The sequence below is a fragment of the Coregonus clupeaformis genome, chromosome 29 (assembly GCF_020615455.1).
Source record: "Coregonus clupeaformis isolate EN_2021a chromosome 29, ASM2061545v1, whole genome shotgun sequence".
NCBI lineage: Eukaryota > Metazoa > Chordata > Actinopteri > Salmoniformes > Salmonidae > Coregonus > Coregonus clupeaformis.
The window spans coordinates 37,568,407-37,584,943 of record NC_059220.1 but is presented as its reverse complement, the minus strand read 5'-3'; the positions used below and the strand labels follow the sequence as shown (position 1 = coordinate 37,584,943).

General features: G+C 44.7%; 1 protein-coding gene across 5 annotated transcripts in view; it reads left to right on the top strand.

The window, feature by feature from the left end:
• The window catches only part of asap2a (ArfGAP with SH3 domain, ankyrin repeat and PH domain 2a), a 78,383-nt gene that overhangs the window by 16,783 nt on the left and 45,063 nt on the right, over window positions 1–16,537 (top strand). For all 5 annotated transcript variants that reach the window (XM_041855482.2, XM_041855481.2, XM_041855479.2 and 2 more), the window contains exons 2-3: window positions 5,719–5,791; window positions 14,101–14,246. In XM_041855482.2, the coding sequence (XP_041711416.1) occupies window positions 5,719–5,791; window positions 14,101–14,246 (219 nt within the window). The remainder of the gene's footprint in view (window positions 1–5,718; window positions 5,792–14,100; window positions 14,247–16,537) is intronic.

Sequence of the window (16,537 nt, the reverse complement as noted above, 5' to 3'; positions counted from 1 at the left end):
GGGCTCCCCTGCTGTCAGGGCTCTACGCTGACCTTTTTTTACAAGGAGCACGCGCCTAAGTAGAAAAATGTTGGCTCACACAAAGAAATGTAGGAGGAGAACAAAAAATATTTGAGGTCATAAAGATAGAGCACTGGTGCTCCTAAATAAAAATTCCAGGTCACACAGCAAAATATTTAGGCGAATATGCGAGTAAAATGGTCGCACTCTAGAGCCCTGGTTGGGTTGATTGCTTACCTCTGCCAGCCATGGCTATGGCTTTAATCAATCAACACTTTGATATTGCAGCTACAGGGCAAAGCTAAGACCCCACTGACTGACTCCTGTGGAAGTTATGTGTGTTCAGACTCAGTTTATTTGGCAGAAGTGATAAAATACTGGATCTGGGGAACATGGAGCTACAGAGTGATTTATAGCGCGGTCTTGGGGATGCTTGGAGATGATGTTCCTTTTTTTTCGCAGCAGTAGTTAAACACCCACACCAGCAAAAGCAGTTTTCTATCATCTAAAAGTGACTACGCCACTGCTTATAAGTTAAGTATAACTAGAAGAAGTCTTTGATGTGTCATAAGTTATATCCAGCTCAGGGCTCCAGCTATGCATTTGGTTTGCTTAAAGCCGATTTTATGCTTGATCCTGCAATGCGATCCGGAGGCTCCGTACGTAGGGTGTGACATAAATGCGGCACCTTTGGAACACTGCGGAGGGCTCCGTATTGCTCCACATTGACATGATTGGTTGCCGGTAGGTGTAGGTGGTACATCCTGTATAAACACAAATTCACTTATTTGACCAGAAACATGGAGAACTTTGACGAAAGGCTATCAGAAAAAAAAATATACATCTTTATGATACCTCGTGTAGGGATTTCAAAGACACAAACATGTGTTTCAACTCCTGGAAAGAGATCGGGGAGGTGATGGGGATAGATGCGATAAAGAGGTCAATGGAACGCAGACCGTGGGGGATAGAAGGACGCCGGATTGGCGCACATTCAACACATCTGATCTAACAAAGTGGATATTCGTCAAATTTGTCATGATTAACGTATTGTAACAGGCCCTCAATGTGGTTACTAAAATACGATTTGGATATATTTGGCTGTTTTTCGCTGTGTAACATTTAGAAGATGTCCGGTTTCAGGTTTAGAAAAAGTGACTGCTAAATGCTAACTCCCGTTCGTATAAGCTGCTAACATACAGAAATTGGTGGTGGTAGTCAAAGTCGTTTTTAACTGTAATGCAGTTGATTGATGACGATGACATGAACATGTTTTGGGGTTGACATCCATACAAGCATTATACTCAGATTTTTACCTAAACATAGTGTGAAATACACATAAACAATAGCCTAAATGCCCCCAGCTAAATTAGCCTACAATGGGGAGATTCGGGATGGAGATGCAGGTGGGAAAACAGTGCAGCCTTTTTACTTCATGCTATCTTGGCTGAGCTCCTATGTCAAGCACCGGGAAACGGACTCTAACATCTCAGAAGAGGTACGGTCTTTTCGTTTAGCCAGTTGCTCGAAATTAGCTGGATGGCTAAAGAGATTAGCCCTGAATCACTACAAGTGGTGTGGCGCAGACTAATTTATTGGATGCGTATGACAGCTCCCCAAAGCGCAAGAAGTATGAATGCTCTGATTTCTGCAGAGGCCACATTGCAGTAAATGCTGTATGGCCACTGCAGACGACGGATTGACCATAAATCGGCTTTTACTTGCTAGCTATGTGGCTAGATGTCAAGATCAAGCTTCTTGGTTACAGCAAAGACATTCAATCCCATTCAATAGCGCCCCTTGTGTGCACTTCTGGTAATACCATATACCCCGGTATGGTACAGAAACGGTATGACTGTATGAAAATCTGGATACTGCCCAACCCTAATATGAAGTAGCTAAGTTCAATATATATATAGTTCAGTGAGTAAATCACTGCTTTACCAGTACTAACACTACTGCATCGCCTTTATGTTACCAAAGGCGAAGCTGTCTCCAAAACTGCAAGGTGTCTCTACGTGAAAACTACAGTTCAAGTAAAGTTGTAAGGACAGAACCTAATTATGTTTTAATTAGCTAGTTAGCTTACTTTCAAAATTGAGAGATTGGGTGTATATAGCTAGTGAAATTACACTGACCAAAAATATAAATGCAACATGTAAAGTGTTGGTCCCATGTTTCATGAGATGAAATAAAAGATCCCAGAAATTTGCCATACGCACAAAAAGCTAATTTCTCTCAAATTTTGTGCACAAATTTGTTCACATCCCTGTTAGTGAGCATGTTTCCTTAGCCAAGATAATCCATCCACCTGACAGGTGTGGTATATCAAGAAGCTGATTAAACAGCATGATCATTACACAGGTACAACTTCTGCTGGGGACAATATAAGGCCACTCTAAAATGTGCAGTTTTGTCACACAACACAATGCCATAGATGTCTCAAGTTTTGAGGGATGATGCAATTGGCATGCTGACTGCAGGAATGTCCATCAGAGCTGTTGCCAGAGAACTGAATGTTAATTTCTCTACCAAATCCACCTCCAATGTTGTTTTAAAGAATTTGGCAGTACGTCCAACTGGCCTCACAACCGCATACCACATGTATGGTGTCATGTGGACAAGCGGTTTGTTGATGTCCACGTTGTGAACAGAGTGCCCCATGGTGGTGGTGAGGTTATGGTGTGGGCAGGCATAAGCTATGGACAACAAACACAATTTGCATTTTATCAATGGCAATTTGAATGTACAGAGATACCGTGACGAGATCCTGAGGCCCATTGTCGTGCCATTCATCCACCGCCATCACCTCATGTTTCAGCATGATAATGCACGACCCAATGTTGCAAAGATCTGTACGCAATTCCTGGAAGTTGAAAATGCCCAGTTCTTCCATGGCCTGCATACTCTCCAGACATGTCACCCATTGAGCATGTTTGGGATGCTCTGGATCGACTTGTACGACAGCGTGTTTCAGTTCCCGCCAATGTCCAACAACTTTGCACAGCCATTGAAGAGGAGTGGGACACCATTCCACAGGCCACAATCAACAGCCTGATCAACTCTATGAGAATGAGATTTGTCACGCTACATGAGGCAAATGGTGGTTACAGCAGATACTGACTGGTTTTCAGATCCAATGTGTTGCTGTATACTTATGGAGGGATGATGTCAGCAGAAATGCTTTTAGGGCATTATCACGAAGTATCCTCTCAAGGTTAGGTAAAATATCTACTAAAAAAAGCAGATAAATCACGGCTGGAAGGAGAGTGCAGAGTGTTTGAGCCCAAGGTGAAATTGGATGGCGCAAAAACATTTTACAACCCTGCATCTCAGGTTATTCTTTAAAAGGCGGAACCCGTTGTTGAACATTGGATCCAGAAAGGAATTGATTTATCTGTATTTTGGCCTACACTTTGTTTCATAGCTTGCTTTGAACAGTACCTCCAGAGTCGTTGAAAACCAGAGTTTCAGTATGTGTGGGGTCTGGACTTTGTTTGGGTCTATGAATCCAGATGGTCTCTGTGGAGCTAATAGAATTGTGTTTATGTGAGTCATATTTTACGCTAGACTGGCTCATGACTCATATTTGTACAGTAGAATGGTGAATGGGAAACTTTTGGCACCAAATTAAAACAAGGCAGAATACACCTTAGGAAGGGTGGTTAGGATAACGCCATCTATATCGATGACATTTGGAGGTTTGTCTGACAACATCAATTAGCTACAATTGCTGCAAAGAATTGCTGGCCACTGGCTAAATCAGTCAGCTGTAGCACATGCAGTGACTGTTGTGTGATAAATGCTTATAGGCTGTCTTAGGAGAATCTTAGGAGGCTTGTGTTGTGTGACTCTCAGCTAGTGGTGGGCAGGCAGCTAAGATTAAGTGGGAGAACCCAGGTGGAGATCTCGTTAGCGTCAACGCTTGTGATGAGTAATTCTGTTCAGCTAATGAGACAGTGTTTTTAGTTTTTGTGTTGTTTGTTTTTCTCTCTTTCAGAGCAAACGGTACTTCAGCGCCAGGATGAAAATGACTATTTGAAGAGCTCTTATGAGAGATGGCTTTCTTCTCTCCTGAAAAAACGGGTTTGATGGAAACTTCTAGAAGTGGGATGTGGATTGAAAGTCAATAATGTCTCACACAATAGGCCCAGTGGCATCGTAACCCGGGGCAATGCTGCTGCACTACTTCCTATTGTCCAATCTCAGAGGTCAAGTTAAGGTCAGAGGCAGCCCTTGTTTGACATTACTAGAAAGAGGAACGGTTTTCAGAATTCCAGTCACTGACATGTTTTCATCTTATTTTCCACTTTCTAAAAGGGAACCGCCCCTAAATTGTAGGATTCAACAAGTTGTAGCATATATTTGACCACTAGTCTATGGTCGTGGTCGATAAGCGTGGGTGCTCAACTGTCTTCTAATTCTCAATTCCTCTCTTTTTATTATATCTTCTCTGTAGGTAAGAAGTCTATTTAGATATCCCTACGCCCACCTTGTCTCCAACACTTTGTATGTAGGTGGCCTTCCCTGTGTCAGCAAGAGGCCACCCCTGATAAATGTGGATAAGTACATTGTCAGCTCTCGCCCACTCCGTGAAATTCAATACCAACAAAAACAGAGCACAGAGCACTTCTCAGGGCCTTTTTTTAATATAACGCTGATTTAGGCCTACTTATTCTCTCTCATGGCTAGCAGTGTAGCACGGGGAATACTGTGTATGTTTATCTGTGGCAACTGAATGGAGCTGCTGTGCCTGGGTTAGTTTTCACTAAAGTAGATTCAGACTGAGGCAAAGAGGAGGGATATGATGATCTGTTGAATTCAGTGATATTGGGAACAAGGGCAGAGTGGCGCCGGGTGGATCTACTTGGTGAAGGACAAAACTAATTTCCCAAATCCCCCGGAGACCCTCCAATCGTTGGTTGGTTGGTACAGTGGTGCATTGTCTCCGCTGGAGTCAGAGAGAGTATGTGTGTACTGTAAGTGAATTAGCGTCTGTGTGTGTGTGTGAGCGCGTTAGCATGAGTGTGTGTGTGTGCATGAATATGTATGCTTTGTGAGTGTGTGTACATCTTATAGGAAAGGCTTCTTAGTAGTGTGAGACCTCATCAGCCTGACCTACCTCCATAACGGAGTGGCTCCACCTATCTGGTCTGTATGGATGCCTCCTGCACTCCTCTCTCTCCCCTCTTACGCCACACTGGGATTCTGTTGAGCCTATTTATAGCATCGTCCTGAATAATGAATCTCCTGCAGTCAGGAGGCTTTGCCCTTCCTCCTTAGACACACACACACACACACAAACACACAGATACACAGATGTTACCCAAAGTCACACACATATACACTTTCAAACACACCTGCTACCTACAAAAACAAACGTGCACCCACATACAGATAGTAGGCACACACCGACACCCCTGTGTCCACAATGGCTTGTGGCAAGATAACCGCTACCAATGCCAAAGATGAGAGAAACTCTCTATCCTCTAGAGAGAACGTTAGGAAACAGAAGTAGCCCAGAGCTGACAAAGTGCCTCAAACGACATTATCACATCCAATATTACCCTTGGAAACGATTCAGACATGTTAATAGGCAAGGCAAAATGAATGCTACGGCATGTGTGCCATATTGCTTTCATTGTGATCTTGATCTGACAATAACTGGACTTCCTTCCCCCTTTTCTCCTCCCTCTTTCTTTCCTTCCCTCCCTCCAGGCGCTGGATGTGGACCGCAGCGTGCTGTACAAGATGAAGAAGTCAGTCAAGGCCATCTACACCTCGGGTCTGGGTGAGTCAGAAAGGTTAACACTCATTTACAGTCACAACACCATACCGCTCCCATCTGATGAAAGGTCATAGGTCAGAGTTCAGAGCCACCTGTGACGGTCATCACAGAAACTCAATAAGCTAGTCCATGTACCTGCTCAGGCTGTGTGTGGGCCAGGGTATGACAGGGTTTAGGGTCCGGGTGTTTTAGGGTCAGATGAGGGGAGAGGATGGCCTCTGTTTGAAGATTTATGGCCCTGCCTTCAAACTCCATATGTTCTCCAAACACAGGGTATGAACAGCATCGCTGACTACCTCTGTCAATGCTTGTCAATAGGCTAGGGTTTACACTGAGGAATCCATATGTACTGGAAGATGGCCACTGGTAGACTGGCTTCATTAGTGTGTGCTTGTTTTGGGTGGGTTGCATGTGTACGTGCGTGTGTTTGTGTGTGCATGGAGCTCATCATCATGCTCACTCTGGCTGGCTGTGACAGTGTGGGGTGTTTCCAGCGCCTTGTGTTTGGGCTGTATGACAGGGTCCTGCTGAGAGCGTATGGAATGCTTTTCTCTATCTGTGCTGAGCTGGGCTTTTTTGGGAACACTGCTACCTCTGTTCAAGGGGGGACAGCTGTCTACCCCAGACCCTCGAGGAACAGCTGTACCAGGGCACACCCTTTGTGTGAGTGCTTGTGAGTGTACGGGGGAAAGATGGTGACAGTGTTCCGCTCTGCCCCACTACACTGTGTTCTAATGGAGTTCCCAGCACTCACTCCCATCTCCTTCCTCTCTTCCTGGTATCCTGAAATAGTGCCTTTGTGTCACTAAACAACATTGCAGATGTGTTTTTATGTGTGTGTATATGTGTGGATGGCTCTGGTAGGCGTTTTGACTCTTTTACCAGTTGGTTACTAGGCAACATCTGCATAATTTGCTGTGGTATCACCCTCAATAGAATTCATGGTGTTGGCTGAATCCTCTCAAAAACAAGTGGCTTAAATTCTTTAAAACCACATTAAGCTTTTAAGCACTTTCGGTAAGAGGCTTTATGGACCTCTTAACACTGACAATCTTAATTGTTTCTTGGACAACAGAAACTCCAGGGGTTCCATCCGTATGCTTTAGGTAATTATCTGTATTTCAGTACAGAAAACACACTATAGATTCATCTTGTTTCTGACATTATTTTTGCTGACATAAAGGGAAGTTAGAGATTCAAATTTAATGTAAATTTGATGGCTTTGCTAGCCACTGAGCGTGAGCGTACAATGAGCGTGTAAACGCAGCTAGCAGCTTGTGATTGTAACCTAGCCTACAATTCCCCTAAGGTGCCAGTACAAGCCATTTCTCATTTGAGAAACGTAATAACTGCGTAGATGTTCAGTACAGTAAAATCAGTGCATAACAGGAAGGTTTCGATAACATTTTTTAAAAAGGTGCAGTGAAATGTTTTACAGTGTCGGCGGGGTTAGGGTTAAGTGCCTTGCTCAAGGGCACATCGACAGATTTTTCACCTTGTCGGCTCGGGTATTTGAATCAGCAATCTTTAGGTCACTGGCCCAATGCTCTAACTGCTAGGCTACATGATTTGAGTGGCGTTGGAGGCCAGCAGTAAATCTGAGGCCTGGTGACGTGAGAGATTAATCTCTCCTGAAGGCTTTAGTCTGTGATCCTCACAGATAAACCTCGACTACTGGTTAACCTCAGGCCTCAGAAAACGAAATAGTCAAGACATCAGCACCCAGGTTTATTACACCCCTGTCAGCTCTGCTCAGCTGTCAGATGTGTTACAGCTATATTAGATACCTGTAGGTAATATTAGTTAGTGTTGTTCGTATTCAGTAACTCTGGACTTATTGTCAATACAACCTTTCAAGTAGTCTTGTTAATTTCACGAGGCAGAAGTGTTAAGAATGCTGTAGAAAAATCAAAGTAGTTGTACTGCTCTGGTCATTAATGTAAAGAGACTATTGTGAAGTAAGAGATGTTCCGAAGTCGTCGCTCACATTAGATTTGAATCTGTCCTTGACATTCCACTATTGGTGTTCTTTCATGTTGTGGTTTGCCCCTTGTCATTCATCTAGATGGACCCTTTTCTGAATGTACCCTCAGTCAGAAGAAGAGCAGAGGTTGATTACAAACGAGGAGAACATTTGGTGACCAACCAGTCTTCCTGAGAATTAATGCTGTGAATGAAGACTATTTTGCTTTAGCAGAGGTGTGGGAGCTTACATTTACTGGCCCTTCTGTGCAGAGACTTTGTCAGTTCCAATATGAACAGTGAAAGCTTGTGTTGCCGGGCTTGTTAGCATTAGTGCTAAAGTTGGTTCCAATGCTAGCTATCATATTTAGCGCTTGTGTCAGGCTCTGCATAGAACAGAAGGTACCCTTAGGCATAGAACCTAACCCAGAACCTAACCCAGTCCCTCCAGGATTCTGCGCTCACATATGCTTTTGTAATATCAACAATTCCCTGCATATTATGCAAGGGCTTGCAAATTTGACCAATCACTGCACTTTTTACGCATTAAAAACAGTCATATCATTGCAATATTTTAGCGTAGAAACGGACCCACCACTGCAATACAAAAAGAGGGCTCGCAATTTCAACCAATCACTGCACAATATGGTTCAATCAAGCCACACGTCGACAAACCTTTTCCCTCGTCAGCGCATTTTCACCACAAATTGGACAAAATCATTGCAAATGGCAGAATTGCTGCAGCAAAATCAAGGATCTTTGCCTGCAAATATCACAGAAAATCCCTGTGAAATCCTGGAGGGATTGCTAAACTTGACCATTAAGAAGAAGAATGACATTTTAACAGCTCGACATCATTGTCAGTGAGATTCTGTGTTGGTATTGACCAGTCAGGAGGTCTATGCAACTTTGAGTCTGTGCTGCTTGGTATTCTAATGTGGGCTAGAGGCACTGAACTGAACCTATACATCTCTCCCAAGTTCCCTTCCCTACCCACAATCTTAGTCAGTTACCTGGGCCTCACTCTCCTTTGGTGAAATATTCATCCCTGACAGTTGGTCCGAATGGGGAGAAGTCTCTCTTTGCTCTGTAGATTTTGTTTTATCTGTGTTGCTGCCTGCCCTCCATAGCTTTGACAACCACGACCTTCACATGCCCAGGTTTGTAATGTTATTCCCTCCAGCAATACCGACAAGCTGTTTTATCTCAGTCTCCCTCTGCCTCTCCATCTCTTCCTCCCTCCTTTCTCACACTCAGGTAAAAAGGCACGTTTTTGAGAAGATGTGAAGCTAGCTATGTTGTCGAATGGACAAGAATCGTTTTCTCGGAAAGCAGCATCCAAGAGATTCTCACCTTGTTACAGTTGATCTGAGCAGCCTCTCTTGCCTGTCTTGAACAGTCAGGCATTTAGTCAATCAGGCACGCAGGCAGTCAGTCACAGTGACTGAGAAGATGATATGTATCTCCCTCACCACGGACAAAGCACCATCCTCCTGGAGGACAGGGACCCAGCGGATAGCCCGGTCAGACTGACAGAACTGGAGCAGAGCTTCCCCTTGCCACGCCACATGGCTCCCTGGTGCCGCCTATCAGTCTGCCCATCACTGGGCCTGCAGAGCTGTTTTTCATCTGGGTGGTTTATTTTCAGACACAGCTGTTGGTCTAGCTGATGGTGTTTGCTGTATGCACTGCTGTGCCACTGGGTTAGATCTGTTTTTCTGGGTAAACTTTGTCACGATGAGCCCATGGCTCCATAGGCAGGCATCACACCCATGATAATGAGTACACATCTACTTAGTACTCGCTTGCATACACACATGTTGTAAACTGTGATGAATATACCATACATTATACTGGAAGCACACACTCACATACTGTAGATACAGACACACATGAATTAATTTGTCATTCCCCGTGCAGTCTCGCCTTTTTCCATCACAAGCCACACACACACTTTATCGCCAAGCTTCTAGGTAACGGAGTGAATTAGGTTTCCATAATGTAACTACACTGTGGATAGATGTGTCTGTGCCTTAACTGCAGGTAGAGGCCACTGAGAGCCACAGAAACCGCAGGACAGCCATAACACACACACACACACACACATTTTACTCCTCTGGCCTCTCTCACTGAGCTCTCCCCTAACGACGACCCCTCTCTCCTCCAATTGGTTGTCCTCTGGGTAAACCTTAACGGCCATATTGTGAAAAGGGTGTTAAGTCCAGCAGTATTTATTCAGCCTCCATGGAGAGTGGCCCTAAGCTGGAAATCGATAGGGATGTGGACATGGAGTTTGTCAGTGCTGAAACCTCCAGCAAAGTAAGCTTGTGATTGACCCCCCTAGAGTGTGTGTGTGGTGTGAGAGTTTGGGTTGAGGAAACAGAAGCTAGGCTACTATCTGTTGATTAAACAGAGATCTGTCTGGGGAAGCAGACAATGCTGGCGTAACAACACCCCCACCACTCTCTGTGCTGTTAGATAATCCACAGCAGGGGCGTGTGTGTATGCATGTCTGTGTGTGTGTATTACGTTTGTTGTTGCAGATCTACAGTTGGTTTGTTCTGTGTGTCTTTGTATCCATTAAGTTGTCAAAGAACTGTGTGTCTGCCCGTGTGTTGATTGTCAAAGAGCTTTCTATGGGTGAATGTGTCACCTCTCCTTTCCTGAGGGCCTGCCACAGACAGGAACCCAAGTCATTCCATCGACTCATCCACAACAGCAGAACACAGCCCTCCATGTCATGTTATCACTGACTATCCCTGGCTGAGACGGAAAGAGACGAGACAGTGTAGGAATGCAATGGAGGGTGGTGTATACTAGTGTATTTACTATTTACACCCTCACAGACACACAGTACCCTGACGTGTCTAACGGCTGGGGTTGCATAACAGTAAACAGGAGACTAACCCTGTGGGCTTTACACCGGGTGTGTTCTGTCATGGGTTGATAGTTAAGGCACTGAGAGACCCTGAACTCAGGTGCCACTTCAAAACAAAAGCCCAGGCAGGGCCCGCTGGCGACACACAGGCCAGGGCAACCCACAACAAAGCAGTTGGGTTTGCTGCCTAAACAGTCTGCGTGTGTTTGAACGCGTGTTGTACCGTTAGACACCTATGGCCAGAGGTGAGCAAGGGCAAATATAACAGCAACCCAAAAGGAGTTCATCGGTAGGTCCCATTTAGGTAACTTGACTAGAGCTTTATGGGTTCTCTAAAAGCAGGAAAAATGTCCTTCAGTAGACATTTTGTCTTTGGGAATAAGGTTTAAAAGCCTTTAAAAAGGACTTTCAACTCGCCCGTTAAATCTATGCCTATGAGCTCAGAGGACTCCGAACGCAGTGCTTGTCGTTCATGTTTAACATTGCAGTTGGATTTTTATGATATGCTGGTTCTAGACATGATTCATCCACCTTGATCTTATTGCACGACCATAAGAGTTGCTTGTAGTTTTTCAATTTCACGTGTGAACACGTTAAAAGTTGCTCGTTTGTGTGTGGCAGTCTGTCTGGACAGATGCTGTGCGATAATGTGTTCCGCTGAGTCATTCTCTGGGGGCAGATGCCTTGGGGTGTCGATACTCACACTCCTCCTCCACACCGCTCTCTCATCTCTCTCATCTCTCTCTCATCTCTCTCTCTGTCTCTCTGTCTGTCTGTCTGTCTGTGGTCCTCTGTAGCTCAGCTGGTAGAGCACGGCGCTTGTAACGCCAAGGTAGTGGGTTCGATCCCCGGGACCACCCATACACAAAAAAAATGTATGCACGCATGACTAAGTCGCTTTGGATAAAAGCGTCTGCTAAATGGCATATTATTATTATTATTATTATTATTATTATTTACTGTATCTCGTTCCACCTCAAAAAGCACAGGAAAGAGGATGTGTGCCACAAATGCTACAGTGGCCAAGTAAACAAAACCAAAGCATAGGTTGCTGTCGTACCTTTTCCATAGACTGCTTACAGGGTATGGAAACCAATATGTAATTTGGGTGAACTTTCCCTTTAACAAATCACCTAATAGTAGGAACAGCACCGTCTAGTGGTCAGAACCTGGTAATATGAGGATGTAGGATGGGACATAAACCTAAACAACTTTAATGACTACTTTCTCTGAACAGAAAAAATATTTTTTTACTGAGAAAACATTACATAGGATGAAGAAAAAATACTCAGAGCCGCAGCTCCATACTACTTGTCAAAAATATTATCTCTCTCAATTCAATTCAAAGGGCTTTATTGGCATGGGAAACATATGTTTACATTGCCAAAGCAAGTGAAATAGACAAGAAACAAAAGGGGAATAAAAAATGAACAGTAAACATTAACACATCTCGCTTTTTTCTCTCTCTCTCTGTGTTTTCGAGGGGAAGTCTCTGGATCGTCATGGCAACGCTCCCTGCACCGAACCAGTGCCTCAAATCCCAGTGTTCCTCTCCACCTCTGGTTTATTAGCTGTTAGCAGCACTAAATGAAGTGTGGCTCAGAGGCTAGGTGACATCTGTCAGGCCTGCTTTATGGACTTCCCTTTTGTTGCTTGAGTTGGTGCTGCTGGGTTTGATTAGTTGAATTGCCCACTTCCTGTTCCTCTTAGGTTTGACTCTCCTTTTTAATGAAATACCACACCCATATGTATTAGCTTTAGCCTTAGTTTTAGAATCAACCTAACTTTAACATGTACATTTTAGTCATTTAGCTAGCACATTTGGTTCCTTTGAAGTTGTGGGAACCTACGTTTTTGTTTTCCAATTGCTTCTGGGAACGAAGCCATAATTAATTTTTTTAACATTCTGAGAACGGAAGTGAAGATTTTTCGTGATATCCAATTGGTAGTTACGGTCTTGTCCCATCGCTGCAACTCCCGTACGGACTCGGGAGAGGCGAAGGTCGAGAGCCATGCGTCCTCCGAAACACGAGCCTGCCAAGCCGCACTGCTTCTTGACACACTGCTCGCTTACCCCGGAAGCCAGCCGCACCAATGTGTCGAAGGAAACACCGTACAACTGGCGACTGAAGTCAGCGTGTATGCGCCCGGCCCGCCGCAAGGAGTCGCTAGAGCGCGATGGGACTAGGACATCCCTGCTGGCCAAACCCCCCAGTATGACTCTGCTGATTTAGCTACTTTATTGATGAAAATATACTTACTATGCCAGTGATATGTGGTTGTCCCACCTATCTTAAGATGAATGCACTGACTGTAAGTCGCTCTGGATAAGAGCGTCTGCTAAATTACTAAAATGTGAATGTAAAAATTAACTGGAATTCCCACAGAAGAACGTTGTTTCTTAACGTTCTCTGAACAATTTGAGAACATTACTTTAAATAGAAACATGAGGGAACCTGTAGAAGACGTTATGGGAAGGTTGTATGCAAAATGACCATAGGACAAACACGCTCTTACCAAGCTCTTAAGATACATTTGGTTCTCAGAACGTTATGTGCTAGCTGGGTTACAATCAGGAAGTGCATACTGTAACCAGTGACACTGGCAGTTTTAGCTATCGACTCCTACAGTCTAATGAATGGCATCGTTCATGAGTAATTCCTCTTTCTTTCATCTCATTGTAGGAGAGAGTTTGTGATACCCCGTCTGCACAATTGAACCCAGACAGTGTAACCACAGTTCCCTTTGACTGTCTGTCTCTCTTCCTCTTTCAAGGCCTTAGTTTTTCTCATCCCCGCCACATGGCCACTGCTCTGGAGTCACTCCAGTGTGACAACACAGGCTGTGTCCCAAATGGGACCCTGTTCCTTATATAGTGCACTACTTTTGACCCATCCCCATTTGGGATGCAGACACTGTCTTCTCCAACGCTCTCTCTCTTCCTGTCCCATTGTGTCCTTGATTCCCAAAGACAATGCCAGAGAGATGGGGGGGATATCGGAGTGAATGGAATTCCACACACACTGCACTGTGCACTCTAAACAAGGCCCCTATTTATTATTCATGGGAAGGGATTGATTTTTGCCATGTAAGGATCAGAAAAGGTGTGCGTGTGCACTTGCACATGTTATCCTGCTGAGATGGCCCGTGTGTATGTCCATACCTGAAGGACAGGCTGGCAGACTGATTGTTAAATTGCACACTGGCATTGTGCTGCCGTATTCATCCCTTCTTCTCTCTCTCTCTCTCTCTCTCTCTCTCTCTCTCTCTCTCTCTCTCTCTCTCTCTCTCTCTCTCTCTCTCTCTCTCTCTCTCTCTCTCTCTCTCTCTCTCTCTCTCTCTCTCTCTCTCTCTCTCTCTCTCTTCTCTCTTCTCTCTCTCTCTCTCTCTCTCTCTCTCTCTCTCTCTCTCTCTCTCTCTCTCTCTCTCTCTCTCTCTCTCTCTCTCTCTCTCTCTCTCTCTCTCCTTCCAGCCCATGTGGAGAACGAGGAGCAGTACACCCAGGCTCTGGAGAAGTTTGGGGAGAACTGTGTCTACAGGGATGACCCCGACCTGGGCTCTGCCTTCCTCAAGTTCTCGGTCTTCACCAAGGAGCTCACTGCCCTCTTCAAAAACCTGGTGAGAGGAAAAACCGAGATTAACCCATACCTGGCAACCCATGTGGTCAGTTCTTGAGGCAACACAGATTAAATCACCAGTGAATCAGCTCTCTGTGTAAATTGACATTGTTCCTGTGGTGAGGCAAAATCCTCTAGAATGACTGTCAGGTGTTTCTAATAAAGCTTTGGGGTTGTTTGAATCTATTGGATTCAAAGCAGGGTCTCGGTAAATTGGATCCAGCAGGTATTTGGTCTTCAAGTAGCACTTTGGACACTGTGATGGAAAACTGATCTACCCCAAAGGCCTCCGATTCCAGATAACATTCTGACCCTAGAGTATATGCACACAATTAGAGCAGGATGGAAATCTCTCCATGTCCCTAGGGTAGGAATTCCACACGCACACATATGCCTTTAATTCCACAGTAGATACAGTATTTTCAGAAAGTACACTACATGACCAAATGTATGTGGACACCTGCTCATCGAATATCTTATTCCAAAAGCATGGGCATTAATATGGAGTTGGTCTCCCCTTTGCTGCTATAACAGCCTCCACTCTTCTGGGAAGGCTTTCCACTAGATGTTGGAACATTGCTGCAGGGACTTGCTTCCATTCAGCCACGAGCATTAGTGAGGTTGGGCATGGTTGGACGATTAGGCCTGGCTCGCAGTCGGCGTTCCAATTCATCCCAAAGGTGTTCGATGGGGTTGAGGTCAGGGCTCTGTGCAGGCCGGTCAAGTTCTTCTACACCAATCTCGACAAACCATTTCTGTATGGACCTCGTTTTGTGCACCGGGGCATTGTCATGCTGAAACAGGGAAGGGCCTTCCCCAAACTGTTGCCACAAAGTTGGAAGCACAGAATCGTCTAGAATGTCATTGTATGCTGTTGCGTTAAGATTTCCCTTCACTGGAACTAAGAGGCCTGAACTATGAAAAACAGCCCCAGACCATTATTCCTCCTCCACCAAACTTGACAATTGGCACTATGCATTGGGGCAGGTAGCGTTCTCCTGGCATCCGCCAAACCCAGATTTGTCCGTCGGACTGCCAGATGGTGAAGCGTGATTCAACACTCCAGAGAATGCGTTTCCACTGCTCCAGAGTCCAATGGCGGCGTGCTTTAAACTACTCCAGCCGACCCTTGACATTGCGCATGGTGATCTTAGGCTCGTGTGCGGCTACTCGGCCATGGAAACCCATTTCATGAAGCTCCCGACGAACAGTTATTGTGCTGACATTGCTTCCAGAGGCAGTTTGAAACTCGGTAGTGAGTGTTGCAACCGAGGAATGACGATTTTTACGCACTTCAGCACTCGGTAGTCCCTTTCTGTGAGCTTGTGTGGCCTACCACTTCGCGGCTGAGCCATTGTTGCTCCTAGACGTTTCCACTTCACAATAACAGCACTTACAGTTGACCGGGGCAGGTCTAGCAGGGCAGACATTTTACCAACTGACTTGTTGGAAAGGTGGCATCCAATGACGGTGCCTCGTTGAAAGTCACTGAGCTCTTCAGTAAGGCCATTCTACTGCCAATGTTTGTCTATGGAAATTGCATGGCGGTGTGCTCGATTTTATACACCTGTCAGCAACGGGTGTGGCTGAAATAGCCGAATCCACTAATTTGAAGGGGTGTCCACATACTTTTGTGTATATGGTGTATTCACACCCCTTGACTTTTTCCACATTAAATTGCAAATGTTTTGTCACTGGCCTAGACACAATACCCCATAATGTCAGTGGAATTATGTTTTTGACATTTTGACAAATTAATTTTAAATGAAAAGCTGAAATGTCTTGAGTCAGTAAGTATGCAACCCCTTTGTTATTGCAAGCCTAAATAAGTTCAGGATTAAAGATGTGCTTAACAAGTCACATAAGTTGCATGGACTCACTCTGTGTGCAATAATAGTGTTTAACATGATTATTGAATGACTACCTCATCTCTGTACCCCACACATAAAATTATTTGTAAGGTCCCTCAGTCGAGCAGTGAATTTCAAACACAGATTCAAGCAGAAAGACCAGGGAGGTTTTCCAATGCCTCTCAAAGAAGGGCACCGATTGGTCGATGGATAAACATTGAATATCCGTTTGAACATGGTGAAGTTAATAATTACACTTTGGGTGGTGTATCAATACGCCCAGTCACTACAAAGATACAGGCGTCCTTCCAAACTCAGTTGAGGAAAGAAACCGCTCAGGGATTTCACCATGAGGCCAATGGTGACTTTAAAACAGTTACAGAGTTTAATGGCTGTGATAGGACAAAATTGAGGATGGATCAACAACATTGTAGTTTCTCCA